Source organism: Podarcis cretensis (genome assembly GCF_951804945.1).
Source record: "Podarcis cretensis genome assembly, chromosome: 2".
NCBI lineage: Eukaryota > Metazoa > Chordata > Lepidosauria > Squamata > Lacertidae > Podarcis > Podarcis cretensis.
In genome coordinates, this window is record NC_137171.1 from 70,199,951 (window position 1) to 70,216,719 (window position 16,769).

At 48.7% G+C, this 16,769-nt stretch overlaps 1 protein-coding gene across 1 annotated transcript; it reads left to right on the forward strand.

The window, feature by feature from the left end:
* The first annotated feature begins 226 nt into the window (after positions 1-226).
* On the forward strand, positions 227-16,164 carry LOC307211212 (uncharacterized protein). Its single transcript, XM_079967667.1, has 18 exons — positions 227-1,141; positions 1,561-1,739; positions 2,945-3,150; positions 3,515-3,652; positions 5,082-5,265; positions 6,922-7,015; positions 7,806-7,904; positions 8,111-8,201; positions 8,980-9,186; positions 9,546-9,648; positions 9,927-10,023; positions 11,161-11,255; positions 11,480-11,604; positions 11,877-12,036; positions 12,248-12,360; positions 12,458-12,551; positions 13,711-13,785; positions 14,764-16,164. The coding sequence occupies exons 1-18, from the start codon at positions 1,039-1,041 to the stop codon at positions 14,809-14,811; spliced, it is 2,211 nt and encodes a 736-aa protein (XP_079823793.1). The 5' UTR covers positions 227-1,038; the 3' UTR covers positions 14,812-16,164.
* The last annotated feature ends 605 nt before the right edge of the window (positions 16,165-16,769 follow it).

Consider the following 16,769-nt stretch of genomic DNA (forward strand, 5'->3'; position numbering starts at 1 on the left):
GGTGCAGGACTTTTGTTAGGGGGGCAGAACCGAGCTATATGCGACGCAATTGCTCAGTTAGTTAGTTAAGTATTTTTATTTATTTACTTGGCGGGGGGGCATCTGCCCTCCCTGCACCTCGCCGGGTGTTAGGGAAAGGTGACCCGGCCGAGCCCTTGAAGGGGCCAGCCTTTCGGGACGGTACCCACGTGGCGCGCGGTTCTCCGATTCTGCAGGCGAAGGCCGACCCTAGCGCCTGGGAGACTCGGCGGCTCAGCTTTGGACTCTCACGACGCCCAAAAGCCGCAGCAAGGCGGGAGCCCTGTCATTGGCTCCTTCCCGCCCTCTCTGCATTTCCATGGAGACAGGAGCAGGAAGTATAAACGAGAAATCCGACTTCATCTCTCTCTCCACAGGCGCCACAGCCGGAGCCTTCGAAGAAACGTCCCCGGGCACCTTGGTGCGCGCGCTGCGTATTCGGGCAAGTCTCGGGAAGGAGGCGGAGGGTGCTGCGTTGCCGCTTGGTGCTCTTCTTCCCCAGAGACTGCGAAGGAAGCAGCCTGAGAAAGGGTGGGAAGCTGCGGAGGGAACCGTCGCCTCTTCCTCCTCAGATGGGCGCAGGAAGGGAGCGGAGAGAGGGCGCGCGCAGAGGAAGAGTTGGAGGCGTGTGCAGGACTCAACAGACCCTCTTTGCTCTTATAGGATGACACGAAGCCCCTAGGAGGGCAAGGGTCCCTTTATCAGCAGGTTAGAGGAGAAAAGCTGAGGTGGTACAACTCTTCTCACCCAGTCAATAAAAGCTTTCTGCAGGTAAAAGTTCATAGGGCAAGTCTTGGGTTTGCTTGTTTTTTAATGGGTCCAGAGAAGATTCCCTAGGGAAACTATTAGCAAGCCGGCTCATTATACTGAGGCTGCTTCCAGCCTGCTACTTAGCAGCAACACAATTTCTGTTGATTGGGTGGTCCTCGCCAAACAAGCCGACTTCCCCCAAAGACCTTGGAAAGCTGGCCAGAGGGGTGACCCTGTGCTTCCTGACATTCTCTGGCCCTAATCTCAGCCATGGCTATGCAAGAGCATCTGAAGGTGAAAGAACGTCATCGCCGCCCCATAACAGCTCTTGGCTACCATTCAGCCCGACGGGAGTGCCTCACCGGCTTTGAAGGTGAGTCCTAGCTAGGGAGGTACATTTTTCCAGTTCTTTGTGAGCATTACAGCATTAAATTCTACCCAACTTCCATGCCTGCTTTGTACAACATGCCCAAATCTTGGACAGTTACATCACATAATAGACCACCATTTCCATCCCCACAACAAGAGTACAGCCCAAAACACAGTATATCTATCACCTGAACCAAGAGTCTGCTTTCTGTCTCATCTACATGCTTTCAGCTCATGTCCTCATATGACCTCTGAATTTATGCTTGAGTTCTCATCAGGGAATGCCATGCTAGCACAGTGCCCTCATTCAAAACCCGTCAGATTTTTCCTTAAGGCATCTCTCTCCAAATGAGCTGGAGACGTTCCTTCCGAAATGAGTCCCTAGCTAAACAAGCTGTATTGTCACCCTTCTTGCCCTGATAGATGGAGTTATCAAATGGTGGGACGTGGAGAATGGGCGCATGTCCCTCTGCGCCAAGGAGCATGCTGGCCGAGTCACCCACTTCCAGTCCTGGGTGCAGGCACGACTCCTCTTCTCTTCTTCCAATGATGGCACCGTGCTCGTGTGGGCTGTAGGCGGCACTGTGCTTGACCGCATCCTGGTAAGAACCACACCGTATTACATCCTGGGGTCAGTGCAGGCCAAGAGTAATGACACAGTTGCTTTTCTGAAGTTTGTAAGTCATTGCATGGAATTGATCAGATATCATAGAACAGGGTTTCCCATACTTGGGGCTCCAGCTGTTTTTGGACTACCATTCCCATCACCCCTGAACACTGGTCCTGCTAGCTAGGGATGATGGGAATTGTAGTTCAAAAACAGCTGGAGCCCCAAGTATGGGAAACTCTGTCAGAGAGTGATTGTGCTAAGCTCTTGCTCAATTCTGGGGATTCCTGGAATGCTACAGCTGCAATATAGGTAGAGATCTCACTTTCTGCACCTACTAACTGAGGCTTCTGAGGATAAAGGAGAACTTGCCCCAACCAGTATTCCCATGAAGGGCTGCAACTCAGGAGCAGAGCACATGCCTTGCATACAGGAAGCCCCAGGCTCAGTTCCCAGCTTCTCCAGGTAGCGCTGGAAAGGACATCTGTCTGACACCCTGGAAAGCTGCTGCCAGTCAGTGCAGACCTGGTGTGCCTAAGCTGTGGCCTTACAGAGCTCCCATCAGCCCCAGCCAAGCCTCAGGGATGATGGGAGTTGTAGTCCAACAACATATGAAAAGCTGCAGGTTCCCTGTCCCTGGGGTAGAAGGCAGCTTCCTAAATATTGTTTGGCTAACTAAACAATCTATCACCTTTTCAGCTGGGGGAGGGGTATTGTTTTTGTTAGTATGCTGTACATTTTTGTGTTTTTATTTTGTAAACCACCCTGCAGTCTTCAGATGAAGGGCCATATAGAAATGTAATGAATAAATAAAATATTTGAGCCTTGAAGTGTCATGTTCATTCTGCAAGACAGGCAGTGCTTTCTTCTGGGGGCTACTCAAGGGTTTTCGGTGCCCACACCTTCCCCCCCAACACCAAATGTTAAAAGTGTGGCACTTACTGCAACAACTTCATGGTGAGTACCGGCACCTTTTATTTCTTAAAAAAAAGCACTGAAAACAGGAATAGATTTTGCTGTCTTCTGGGCCTCAAGTGCCCTGCTGGTCTAACTCCAATAAAATCTATGTAAGACCAGGCCCTTCCAGAGAGTCTTGCAGGGTGAGAACTAGGCAGTATTGCCTCCCTGAGTCCCTAGAGCCTATTATTTTGTGCACAGTCTTCCTGCGCTCAAGCCAGTCCCCGCTTTCCCTCCCTCCAGCTAGGCTACCCTATCTTCACCTTGTCCATCAGCCTGGCTCGGCATCTCCTGCTCTGTGGCAGCAAGGGACGCTTGATGGCTTTCCCCTTGGATGAAAGGAGAGAATCTGGCCACGTGGTCCACATGGCCCAGGGCTTTTCTGAGCACACACACACAGACATCGTGTCCTGCATCGCCTGCCTGGACAACCAAATATACACAGCAGGGTAAGTTGGGAGTTGTGGGAGTGAAGAATGGGCTCCGTCTGCAGATGGGTTCAAAGTACAGACCCCCTGTGATACTTACAGCTTTGTGAAATGCTTCTATCATATGCTACTCATGTCATGCAGAACCTTATCAAACAGGCCCTGCTGGAAGGGAGTGAGATGGTCTCCTGCAAGGTGACAGTAATAATGTGGTTTCTGGATGACTGTGAAGGACAAAGCAGCGAGTCATACACATTTTCCCAAGGAGGGAATCTGCAGCTCTGCTTTGAAACCAAAGCTCCCTCTCTCCCACCATGGGGAGGTTTAAGCCACACCAGCCTCAGAATCCAGCTTCAGTAGATCCAACAGTCCCTTCCCTTCCCAGGTATGACAAGAAGCTGCTGATCTTTGACACCTATCAGACTCCAGGCAGGAAGGGCCTGACAACCAAGCACTGCATCCCACGTGCCCATCGTGCAGCCATCACTCACCTGCTGCTGGTGCGGCAGCAAGAAACCACAAGGTACAAGCTCAGTGCAAAGGGCAGGCCACCTAGGCCGTGGGATCTGGATAATGGGTTGTGTGTGTGAAGGCATTTGTCAAGAGGTGCTCTCCTGCTACGTGACCCATGACCGGTCAGCATCTAATTGACTCTCCTTGCCCCCGAACAGGAAGGTACTAGGCAAGAGTAGCCAGTTAGGTACTAGCAGCAGTGGACTGAGGGGAGACTTTTGTGCTGAAGGATAGTCTTATGTTGTACTTGCATGGCAGCTTCCTGGTGCCACAATTCTTATGTACAACAGGGGTGGGAAACCTCAGACCCGGGGCCAGGGGTAGACCTCCAGGCCTCTTTGAATGACTCCTGGGACTTGTCCCAGGCCACGCACCTCCATCCAGAAGCTGTGCCCTTGACTGATCCTTCTCTGCATCCCCCTCAAGTGCTTTTGCATGGCAAGAATATGCTGTTGAGTTGCGACAATGCCTCTTGTTTGCCTGGATGTGGGCATGCGTAGAAACCTCTGGCTTTTACTGTAGGAAAGGTAGGAGTCATACCAATGACTCTGCCCATTTTTGCCTCTGACTCTGCCCACTGCTGGCATGAGGCCCCAGGAAGAGAATGTGGCCTCTCACTCGGGCTGAAAAAAGTTCCTCATTTTGGCATAAGGACAGGGAAACGAGACAAAGCAGGATTCCCTCTTTAGTCACTTCAAAAGGGCAAATCCTGCTTCCCAAAGAGATCTGCTGTGGTGTGGATGGAAGCATACAATTGGAGGACAAGGATGAGCTAAATTCACTCTCACATATAGAAAGCGAGAATCACTGTGCGCTGAATGCACACCTACCACCTTTTATAATGTACTCTGCATAAATTCTCTTCCCTTACAGTCCTTAATTCCTGCTTCCACCCCCTCTGATTCACGTTTCCTAGGTTATATTTCTTCTCCATTTTTTAAATAAAAAAATACTATTTGGGTTTTGCTCCCTCCTCCATTCCCTCCCCCTCCCTTTGCAGCTTCCTTCCTTTCCTGAGAAGTTAGCATGGAGATGGGGAAAGGAGAAGCAGGAGGAGATGCCTCCTTCTCTGAATGGATTTCTGTTGCAGAGGCTGGGGCTCTAAGTGGCAGATCTAGAGCCAGAGGGCTCTGGAAGGATGACATTTACCACAAAGAGGAACTGGAAGCCGCAGGATGTTACTCGAACCTCTGGCCAGGAGGGAGAGGCTTTGAGTGTGTTCCGCTTGGGGAAGTGTAAAATAAGAACACTTTGCTTAAAGAAAAAAGAAATGTTATATTTTCTCCTGCTTTCAATGATTCACTTGAAAGGGAGCCTTGGGTTTATATAGAGGGTGTGAAGTCTTTGCTTTGGAAATGTAAGCGCTGCCCTGCTCCTCCACTGCACTGCCAAAGTCCTGCTTCCCTGACCCTCCCTCTGGTCTGTGATCTCCTCTGCAGGGTGCTCTCAGGTTCTTTTGACCAGACAGTTGGCATCTGGTCCCAGGATGGGAAGCTCATCCAGCGCCTTGGTCCCTTCACCGGGAACATTACTGGACTCTGCTACGTGGCATCTGTTGGCATCGTCTGGATCACCAGTGGCACAACCCAGCCCACCCTCTATGAGCCTCAGTCTGGGGAAATAGTGAGCGACTTAAGTGTGGCATTTCCATGTACACCTCCGCCTAAAGATCAATGAACTTGTTATTATAAGGAGCCCTCTACTGGTGATGGATTAGCATTGCGTCCGCCTCAACTAGCATAGGGAGGGAGGGCAAAAGGCCCCCGGTGTGTTTTCTTTCCCTTTCTGTCTTTGTGAATTGTGGCCAAGAGGATAAGCCAGCTGACTCTCTCCACATGCGCTGCCAGGCTGCGCCAATCAACTCCCACACTTGCCCGCAGTCTTAGTATATTAGGCATGTGCATTAAGACTATATAAGCTAGCATTGTCCAGTTTTTTGTTTTCTTCCAGCAAGGCCACAGTCCTAGCGGAAAACAATTGCTGCCAAGGGTTTGGCCATGCTGTGCAAATGGGATCCTGTTGCTCACCCAGGATCCTGTTGCTCACCCATGTTACACATGAAGCAGGATTTTGTAGGGTGCCTTTTCATGGGCTGTTACTTCAGACTGCAGGAGTGAAAGTTGCATGGGGCATATTTAAGTGTGCCATCCTCAACCCATAGCAGCCTGAAGCAGGGCGGCTCACAAAAGCTTTATCACTTGGTTCTGCAGAATGTGCTAAGGTGCCATTTTGTCTGGGACAGATTTCCAGACTTGGAAGTCAATTTAAAGCCTGCCATACAGCCTAGTCCTCCATGCATGACATTATTTGGCTTATTGGTGGTAACCAGCAAAAGATGCCTGGGGACCAGTGCCTTGTGAGGAGAGGGCACAATAATAAGCTTTGCGTGTCAAAAAAAGGCCTCTGGTTCAGTTCCTGGCATCTCCACTTAAAATGACCTAAGTAATGGGAGCAATCAGTTCCTGAGACCTGAAGGAGCTGCTGCCACTCAGAGTATTAAATACTGGGCTGGATAGATAGATAAATAGCCTGACCTGGAACAACATACGTAACGTCCCCTGTTCCTATGGGAGCTGTTCTATGGGATGATTTTTCCTTGAAGAATTGCCTGTCCTTAGTTGTCCTCAGCTCCTCATATTGATTAATTTTTATCATATGAAAAATTACCCATGTCAAAAAGAACACTCTTTGATGGAGCACGTTTCTTTTAACAAGCTGCCTTACCTTGACAGATCAGACCCATTTTGCCTGATTAATGACACGATACAGATGACATAAAAACTATACACAGCCGTTTTATATTGAAAAATTACTCTGATCCTCTTCCAAATGTCAGATGGCAGATATACTGAAGATTAAATCCTGTCTCTTCTCATTTCCTTAGCTGTTGTATCCTCCCATTCTCAGGGCCTCTTCCTGAACATGTTTTTCAATTGCTATTTCCATTGGGTAGATGCTTCAAAAGCCATTAGCGCCTCTAACACTGTATTCCTGGATCTGCAAACTCACCCCAAAACATACTCAAAAATAACATTTATTTGTAGCTTTCAATACCAGATCCAACTGCATTTCACAATTCCATCCCAAGTACTGTCATGTGCTCACCAAAGCTAAAAAGTCCACTGAACAAGTGCCCCTAGCACAGCTCTTTTTGATAGGTCTTTGACCCCTAAGTAAAGATGGCTCTTGTGTACCATTCCACATTTATAGGAAGAATAAGGAGAAACAGGTATTAAATGGCCAACCTGTTCTGAATTCTTTGTGCTGATCTGCTTTCAGGTTTCACAGTTCATATCCACATTCCAAGGCCAACAGAAAGATGGGCCTGCTCTTCAGCAGCTTCTCAGCCTGCCAGACTCAAGGCATGTGATAGGTGAGTTCTCCAGTAGAGTACAGATGCCCCCCCCCCAATATCTGCAATACAAGGCCTCACCTGGTCTCTCAGCCGTCAATGTTAGATTCAGCATCTCTTCTTATCTGTAGGCCATGTCCTTTCATGCAGTTAGGAGAAAATAGCTTTAGTGGAAGATACTAGAACAGTATGGCACCCAGTGGTGAGAGCATTGAATTGGCATTGGAGATATCCAGGTTCATTCCACCACTCAGCCACAAAGCTTGCTGGGCCTCCTTGGCCAATCACCCTCTCCCAGTTTAGCTTATGCCACTGGATTGTTGTGAGGAAAACATGGGGTGAGTAAACTAGGTCTTTTGCCCTGAACCCCTTGGAGGAAAGGCATGATATAAAAGTAGTAAAAAATTGATTAATTAGTACAAAAAAAAGGGCTTTCATCACAGAACCAGGTGGTGACCTTGGTAGGCTCGTGTGCTTATTGCATTCAGACCCAGTGTGGGTATAGCACTTGGGAGAGACTAAATGTTCCCATGGGCATCTGGTTAATTGTTGTGGGAACAGGTTTTTTGCCTGATCCAGCAGGCTCTTCTTATGTTCCTGTTGGTTCCCACCACAGATCCCAGATTTATATCCAGAGATTCCAGTTTCATGCAAACAGGTGTTGTAAGAATCTATGCATGCTTTTCTAATTTAACACAAGGCGATTTCCCACTCAGCTTCTTCAGAGATATTATGAGGCTCAGTGGATGACAAGAGCTTTTTAGAATAACCCAAGTAATTTTAAGAAACGCAGAACTTTTCCTTCTTCCAGGCACAGCAAAGCCGCAGCAAATACTCGTCTGGCGCTACAGTGAGTTGGGATGCCTGACAGTGCTGCCTTGCAAACACCCCCTAGAGTGCCTAGCTTATGGTAAGCAGCCATATATATCTCTAACTCTGCAACAGCTCCAGCCCCAGATGCACAAGCTCCGTTAGGTGAGGTTCAAAGCTAGAAGAGCCTTATCTGGCTGGGACAAGGGCTGGGGTTGAGTTCTATGTGTCCAGCAATAAAACTTTTGTCTGGTTTTCCGAAGCCCCTGCTACCCCTGCTTGACCTTCTGAATGTATCTCCACCAGCCAAAAAGGAGCCCGTTTTGCTCTTCAGTGGGGACAGCAGTGGGATGCTACAGAAGTGGGAGAAGAGCTACATCTCTCCCTTCATCTACAGGTAAGGTTTCATCCCCACAGACCAAGAAGAGATGCCAGTCCCTGGTGTGTGACATGGGTTGGGGAAGCTCCTATTGCAAGGTACAGCAGTGAGCAGAGGCTGGCCTAAGAGCTGCAGATTTCTTTTGGTAAGAAGAAGAAGCACAGCTTCTGCCAGAGGAGACTCTGTAGTGTAGCAGGTCTGTGCTATTTGGTGTCCAGATAGAAGCTATCTACTAGTGTCCAGAATAATAGAGGAGCTTAACTACTAAATGTGTTACCCTTGGTCATTAGCTGCCATTGGCCTAGAACACAAGCCCCTGGAATAGATGTGGTTGGAGGAATGCTGTGATCTGAGAGGAATCTCCCTTGTCATCTCTCACTAAGTCAGGGGGGTGTTGGACTACAACTCCCATCATCCCTGTCAATCAGCCACCCTGGCTGGGACTGATGGGACTTAAAATTCCAGCAACATCAGGAGGGTCACAAATTTCCCATCTCTGTAGTGGAGTTTCAAAAAGTTGTTCTTCTCCAGCATCTGGCTCTAACCGTGTCATGGTTAGTAGTGCTGTACAAAGATGAGATGCTTGCAGACAAGCAGACACCTGCCCATCCTAGTCCCTCGTGCTCCCTGCCCTCTGCAGCTGCCCATTCTCCGCCTGCTCCAGTCATGCAGCCATCTGCCCCTCATGCCGTTGTGAGCTCCCAGCCTTCTCACCCATCCTCAACCACACCCTGTCCACAGCCACAGGTCTACACCCCCCCCACACACACATCCTGTGTGTCTCTGTTTCTTTCAGCAGGGAGTCCTTCCACCTAAGTGAAGCCCAACTGGAAAGAAGAGGCCCCTTGGCACAGCAGAGGGAGGAGGATGGCAAGGAGAAGCCACAGCCTTGTCCAGATTCCCCTCGAAAGCCAGGAAAGGCCTCCGTTGGGCAGCAGAGTGGCTACACCAGGTTCCAAAGTGCAGCGAAAGACATGCGAAAAGGAAGCATAGGCTTCACTAGGTAACTGTCATTGTGCTCTGCCCAAGAGTATGTGCTACTGTAGCAGAGAGGCAACAGCATAATTTGTCTTGAAGAGACCGAGGGACTGCCCTTTCTTCCTTGGGGATCAGGCAGACCTTCACCATTTGCTTTGCAGCAGGGCTGGACAACCTGTGATGCTCCAGAGATTGTTGGAGCCATGCTGCCATCATCCCTTGCTAGTATGACTAATGGTCAGGGGTTATGGTGACCAAACTGGCCAGAACAGGGCATGATTTAATTTTGGAGAGAGAGTTGGCTTCTGTAATGTTGGCTATGAAATGACAGATGAAAGGTACCGTAGTTGCTGCCTTGCTAACGAAGCCCTGGGCCTTTGCCAGGGCTCTCTTTGCTGAAGAGTTGAATATCCTGGTGGTGTCAGCAGCTGACGGGAACATTTATCTCTGGGAGTTTGAGAGCTTCATCCCGGAACCTTCTGCCCAGGTGAGTGCAAACCGCTGTCCTACCCTCTGCTTCTTGGATGGAAGACAGAAGACATGTGCTTGCAGGTAAGCCACAGGAAGTGAATGGCCCCTGTCCTCCAAGATAAGAAAGATAAACCAGCCAACCACATTTATTTAACCGAGCCAACTAGGAGCCGCATGGCAGCACAGGTTTTGGATCAGAAAATTCCCTTGGATTACAAACAAAAGAGAAGTGGGTGACATTTCTCCTAGAGAAAGGTTCCCTTAATGGTTTGCTATTTTCATCCCATGCTGTAGCAATGCCCACCTGTGTTGGATCAAAATTCTGAAACATTGGCATCAAGCTGTGTTCAAGATGAGAAGACCCAGGGCACTTCAAGCAGTTGTGTAGCAGGTGAAGAAAGTGGTTTGGAGTAAACTCAGAGGGGAAAGAAAAAGAGATGATGCTTCAAAGGTGCACAAAAGTAAACATTGAATGGCTCAATGCAGTTTGAATGTATCCTTCCATAAGTGCACTTCACAGCCCAATCCTAAATTCAGTGGGGCTTATTCCCAAGTAAGTGGGGTGAGGATTGCAAGCTTAGATGGAAAACATCGTGTGGCAGGGCTGGATCAAGGGTAGTCTGAGACAAGCCAGTAGTTAGGACTGAAGAGTAAGCCAGAACCAAATGAAAACTTGTGAGTCAGAGTCTAGAAGGCAGATCAGGAGTGGCAAGCGAGTCAGGGCCAAAGACCAGCCAAGGCTGCAGGAACCCACCAGAGCTCAGGAAGACTTTGTTGCTCAAGCAAGCCTCAACTGGACCAGGAAGCCCCCTTACACTCTTTGCTGTCTAGGAGGCTCCAATAGTCAGCCTGAGTGGGCGGAGTCTTTCCCTGAGAAGCTACCACCTGGAGTCACCACACAAGGCAGCTGTCCTGGCAGGCCTATACCATTGTCCGGGACCAAATGAACCAGAGCACTGTATAGGACACTGGGGTCATCCTCACTTCCACTTGCTCTGCCACTCCCCCCTCCCTCCCCCCCCCCCCCCCGCAGAAAACCCATGGTTTAGTGCTGAAACAGAACAAGGCAATCAGGTTTTTTGTGGATTGTCATTTGTTCCAATTTTCCAGGGGTTTTCCAGGGTAAAGCAACAGGGTACAGGCAAAATCATTTGGACTCATGCCTAGAATTCACTGAACAAGTAGAAAACCACTGAGACCTGTGCTTTCCGGAAACAGAACAAACGAAAAAGTCACTGAGTCCACTTGTTGTACACCTCAGTGTCCCTGATGAAATCTCCCTTCAAACCATGCTGGGGCACTGAATGTTTCTCTAGTTTATTTCATCTAGTTTCTCTAGTTTTCATTTGGTACTGGTGCCTCCCCACCTTTCTTCCTCTTGGAGTAGGGTCAAGATGGGGATTAAAAGCACCACAGGCTCGTTTTTTTTGGGAAGTCACCTCCTGAGTGTGTAAGAGATTCCAGTCCCTGTTTTTTCCTCTTCTCCATCCTGCTACTGCCTCTCTCATGCCAGTACTGCCTTAAATAGGTTTCACCTGCAGAACGGTGCTGTGCGGGCACACGGGCATGGTGACGGCACTTGCCGTGGCAGCTGGCGATGCTGGACTGTACTCCCCCTACCTGGTGAGTGAACCATAGAATGGACTTGGATGGCATTGTATGAGACAGCCCAGTCTCTGTTGATGGGCAGCAGGGAGAGAGTGGGATGCTGTAAGAAGAGCCTGCATGGCACATATAGGGAGGAGAGGGGATGTGGGTGAGTGCCAGTGCCAGAGAGAGAACACACACTGCAAGGAGGGGAGGCAGTATTGCAAAGCAAGACTTCACCTTGCTGTATTTCACTGTAGCTCAGTGGAGGATGGGATGGAAAGCTGTGTCTTTGGGACCTGCACAACCACTCTTTGCAAAATGCCTTTTCCAGTCTACCTGAGGACAACGGGCCCATCCTGGATATGGCCTACTCCCCAAAGAGGTGGGTGATTCTGTCTGCCTGCTCATTTGAAAGGTGGGGAAGCCACAGAATATTCTCAAACAGCACTTTGAGGCCTCCCAAGGAGGAGAGATGTATTGCTGAAAAGTGGGGGTGGGGGACAACAGTAATAGAAAGGATGAAGGCACTCCTGCAGGAACCTAATCTTTGGGTTCAGGGCCGCTAATTCGATTTTGCCATGTCTTTTGCCATCCCCACATCCACAGCCCACACCCTCCTGGACCGGGCAGGAGGCAATTTGCTTTCTCTTCTAGCACTGGCAGAGTTTTTATCTGCGCTTTCAATCCTCACTGTACTGATCTGGTGCTCTTGGCTGAGCTCTGTGGGCACAAAGCCGCTGTCGTAGCCTTGGTCTGGCACCCACTAGAGGACAAGTGGGTTAGCGGTGCTGAAGATGGCTCCATTCGGCTCTGGGTAAGCCCTTAATCAGGTGGTGACTTTCATATGTTGGGTATATTCACTAGCAGGGAGGTAGGAAAACTTTGGGCTAGTTGCTGAAGAACTTGGTGGAATTTCTGGACCAATAAGTTTTTTGGGGAGTTATACGGATTTTCCGGGGAATGACCAGAAAGTCTTCCTCCAGCAGCAGAGATGATGGGATTTTTATTTTTAATGATTCACATAGAGCGAAGATGGTGGATGCTGTGTGCAGAACCTGAGAGCCTCCAGAGGGATCACTTGCCTCTGCATCGACCAGGTCAATGGCTGCATTCTTGCAGGGGTCCATGATACCATCAGGTAGCGCCTGCATAAGGAGGCTGATGGTGGAAAGGAAAGGGATAAGAGGCAGCACATCTTTGAACAGGCTGATGGCTCTGTCTTTTTCTCCCTGCAGGGTTTATGATCCAAATTCTGGAGTGCAGGTGCAAAGTTACACAGGGCACCAAGATTCCGTCAAGGGACTCATTCATGTCCCAGAAATGGAGCAGGTAGGAGAGACAGGGACCACCCACTAGGGGAAAAGGTCAAGAAAGCTGGGGGCTGGGAGTTTCCCCACTCTTAGGTCCAAGTCATGAATGGACCAGCACAAAGCAATGCATATACTGTGATGGTGCATAAACTAGTACTTAATGGAGAGGGGGAATTGTATCCTTTTTTCTTTTAGAATTCAAAGCAGTTTACAAGACGTTTACCTATCATAGCACAGCTAAGGGGTGGACTGAACAAATAATTACCTGTTTTCTGCTTCTGTCTGGCTTCACTAACAGCGGCTGACAATAAGCTGAATCCTACTGAGGGAGCAAACATGGCTGCCCCCCTCTAGCTTGTATCTAGGCCAGCAATAGCCATCCTTTGTGGGGCAGGCAAGGGCGACCTCTACAAGCTAAGAATATGCCTCAGAAGTTGCTACAGGATTCTGTAGTGTATTCTCTGTTCACATGGGAAGCACTCAGATCCTGCTTGTGGATTTCCCATGGGCACCTGCTTGACAGCTGTGAGAACAGAATGCCGGATGGGATGGGCCTTTGGTCTGGTCCAGCAGGCCCTCTTCTTAAGTTCTTAAGCTGAACATGGAAAGTCAGATGCTAACACAGTGAGTTGGCTCACTGCTTAAGCCATGAGTGTGCCTCTCAGAGTCCTGAGGATATTGCTGAGGATTCTGGGGCACAGACTTGATTTGTGCACAGCCAGCCATGCCAGAAGCAGAATACATATGTGGCTTATAGCATTGTTCCTTGAATCGTGCTGGGTGTCTGACCAAATGTCACTTGGTCTTTGGCCAACTAACTTTTTTTTTAGCATACTCTTTTTAAAAAAAGCAGCTTCCTTACTGGTTGCTTTAATGCAGATTTGTCAGTTGTGGAGAAGTACACCCACACACCCACATGCGTATCAGGAAGGTGCAATGTGGCAGGAGGAAATCCTGTTCTGATATCCTAGCTTGGCTTGCACTGATCGTGGATCCCAGGCTGGTGCCGCCCACTCTAGTCTGCTATGCAGTTGGATGGGAGACCAATGCAGTTTGAAGATCCACATGAGTGAGGACCATCGGTGACCGATGCACTGCATGGAGACACTGAATCCAGCCCCATAGAGGGTTCTGACGCTGTTGCACCCTGACGTGTTCTCCTCTCTGCTTCCCTGCAGTATGTGTCGGTCTCTCTAGATGGCACAGTGTGCATGTGGAAGGCCTATCGCCCAGGGGAGCAGCTCGAGGCCCAGGTCAGGTGGTGACTTCATTCTCCTGCTGGGTGCTACCCAGGACCTAGACTCTGAGACTCTCAGCTTCCATTTTAACAAAGAGCACATTTCCATCGTTTGCGGTTGTGCAGGAAAGCTTCAAAAGACATCAGTCGTGTGTTCAGCATGCTCAGAAGCTAGTGAAACAGCTAGGTGGGGCTTCCAGTGGTCAAGGGTGAGGCTTCTGTGCTCTGCTGCTTCCTGTCCCCTCCCCATAGTCCTTGCTTCTGTGTCTCTCTTTCCTCCCCTTTTACTGCCGTCACAGTCCCTGCAAGCATATTCTGTGAAATGACATTTGCAATGAGAATAACTTGTGCCGACCAAGAACATACAAGCTAATGTGGATAATTAACTGTGATCTTTTCTTTGGTGCTGTCTTCTGCCCGTGCCCATGTCCTGCTGTACTTAAATTAGATTTGAGCTTACACATTCAAGGCAGAATGCAAGAACTTCAAAAGGCCAGGCACAGCCAGTGATTAGGTGCCCCCAGCCAGCCTGAAATGTGGCAGGAAGCTTTCATGTCAATGAGTCATCTCTGTATAAGCAATTTACACTCATATTCTAAGAAATAATGCAGCCTAGCCAGGAAAGGTTAAAAATTAAAAACAGCAGTAAATGCTGATGCATATTGATTGAAATTCTTTTCCGGACACATGATCAAAGTTGTTAGCGCAGTAAACATGCAGCTGTTAGCCACTGGCTAGGCCAGGGGTAGGCAACCTAAGGCCTGGGGGCCGGATGCGGCCCAATCGCCTACTAAATCCGGCCCGCGGACGGTCCGGGAATCAGCGTGTTTTTACATGAGTAGAATGTATCCTTTTTAAAAAAATGCATCCCTGGGTTACTTGTGGGGCCTGCCTGGTGTTTTTACCTGGTAGAATGTGTGCTTTTATTTTAAAATGCATCTCTGGGTTATTTGTGGGGCATAGGAATTCGTTCATTTTTTTCTTCAAAATATAGTCCAGCCCACCACATGGTCTGAGGGAGGGTGGACTGGCCCATGGCTGAAAAATTTTGCTGACCCCTGGGCTAGGCAGAGCCCAGACAACTTCACTCCAGGATGTGCTTCAGTTGCAGCAACACCACATTCCCCGTTCTGTACATGCCATACTTTGTATCTGAGAAAATTAATTTTGTCTCCCAGATAGCACATGCACCACTATTGCGATTATTGCTGAAATGTGATTATATAAGTGTTAGGGGCACCTACTTACTGGCAATGAGAATGGTGATGAGCAATTATAACTCCCACACTGCTTCTGTCTGTTCAATTGTGTGGCTTTCCTCTTAATTTTGTTACGTATCTATTTGCAAACATTTGCCTAGCATGTAGAACAGGCTTCCTCAAACTCAGCCCTCCAGATGTTTTTTGGCCTACAACTCCCATGATCCCTAGCTAGCAGGACCAGTGGTCAGGGATGATGGGAATTGTAGTCTCAAAACATCTGGAGGGCCGAGGTTGAGGAAGCCTGATGTAGAACACAGAAATCTGCTTCATGCTGTGTCAGACCATTTACCCATCTAGCACTGCACACAAACAATGGCTTTCCAGGGTCTCATATTGGGACCTTTCCCAGCCATATGTGGAGATGCAAGGGATTCAACCTGGGACCCTCTGCATGCAGAGAAGATGCCTTACCATGGAGCTACAGCCACATCCCACTTTGAGTGACACAGGTGCTGCTATTGATGCTTGTTATGAGGAACTGAACGCACCAGTTAGGCTGCATATAAAGTTTGATAACCAGAGCTAAAAGCTCTAGGACAATGGAGTCAAATTCTCTCTGTGAAGCCTATTTTTGTTCCCTCTTGGTTGCTAGGCAGTGGTGTAAGAAGAAAAACAATCTATTGTGCCAGAATGCCATCCTGTGTGCGCCTGGGTATGCCAAGCTGGCATTCAGAGGCACACAGGCCAAAACAGCAAGTGCTTTCCCCCTGACATCAGCTCTGCTGTCCAGTTGTATTAATATCAGCATATACTTGTTTTGGGAACCACATGCCACTTTTGAGAGCTACGTTGTGGCTTTCGGTGCTATTTCCTTATCAGGGATTTTTCCATTTTTACTATTTTGAGAACAGAGCTGATTGCAGAGTAACCAAGAAACATCACGTGCCCATGGTAACCAGCTGGTCAAGCAATGCTGACCACCAGTCTCAGGATGGTGCTTGCAATGAGAGTATCCATCTACACTGCTAATGGATGCAATCTCTGTTAACTGTGTTAGTGCTAAATTCCCTTGTATTGCCCCTCAAAGATTCATGAAAAAGGGGATTCTGTATTTCTTGCCCAGTTGTTCTACGTGCGACTCTACCTGGACAGTGCTACAGCTGTACAATAAACTTACTCTTCTCTTTTCGCTACTCATGAATTGTACACTCTCTTGTTGCTGCGATGGATCCAAACTTCTGGGGTTTGGAAAGCAGGTAACTGAGACCACCAAGTGACTTGCAAACTTTAGGGGCTCCTGTTGCTGTGCAGAAGGGGTACTCCACTCCAAAAGCTTGTGCTGTTGGCTATGTAGCCTGATCCCTTTGCCCTGCCAATTTAATACTATTTCTTGCCCCCCAGCCTCTTTTAACTTCTCTAGTAGTAAATATCCTTTGAGTAAGTAGATCAGGGATGGGGAACATGTTACCTTCCAAATGCTATTGGACTACAACTCCCATCATCTCTGGCTGGGGCTGATGAGGGTTGGGTCCAAACACAGGTCCTCAGCCCTGTTGCAGGGCATGCCTTTTCTTCACTAAGCATCTGCCACCCATTCTCACATATGTTGAGCAAAGGTTTCTCACCAGAGGCAGCCCCGCAGTACTCTAACCTTCTGACAGTACCAGTTTAGACAAGATATTTGTCACAGGGTTTGACCTTGTGTGGCTCTTGGGGTATCATTGCTGGCACATAGTGGGTGGAGCAGCTAAGGAGTATGGAGAGGGGCTTTAATCCTCAGCCCTCACCATCCATCACT

Bases quoted from the DNA above. Each gene is read 5' to 3' on its own strand.
- LOC307211212 (XM_079967667.1), top strand. From the start codon at position 1,039: ATGGCTATGCAAGAGCATCTGAAGGTGAAAGAACGTCATCGCCGCCCC. The intron at 7,905-8,110 runs GTAAGCAGCCAT...TATCTCCACCAG, and splicing joins CCTAGAGTGCCTAGCTTATG to CCAAAAAGGAGCCCGTTTTG. The intron at 8,202-8,979 runs GTAAGGTTTCAT...TGTTTCTTTCAG, and splicing joins ATCTCTCCCTTCATCTACAG to CAGGGAGTCCTTCCACCTAA.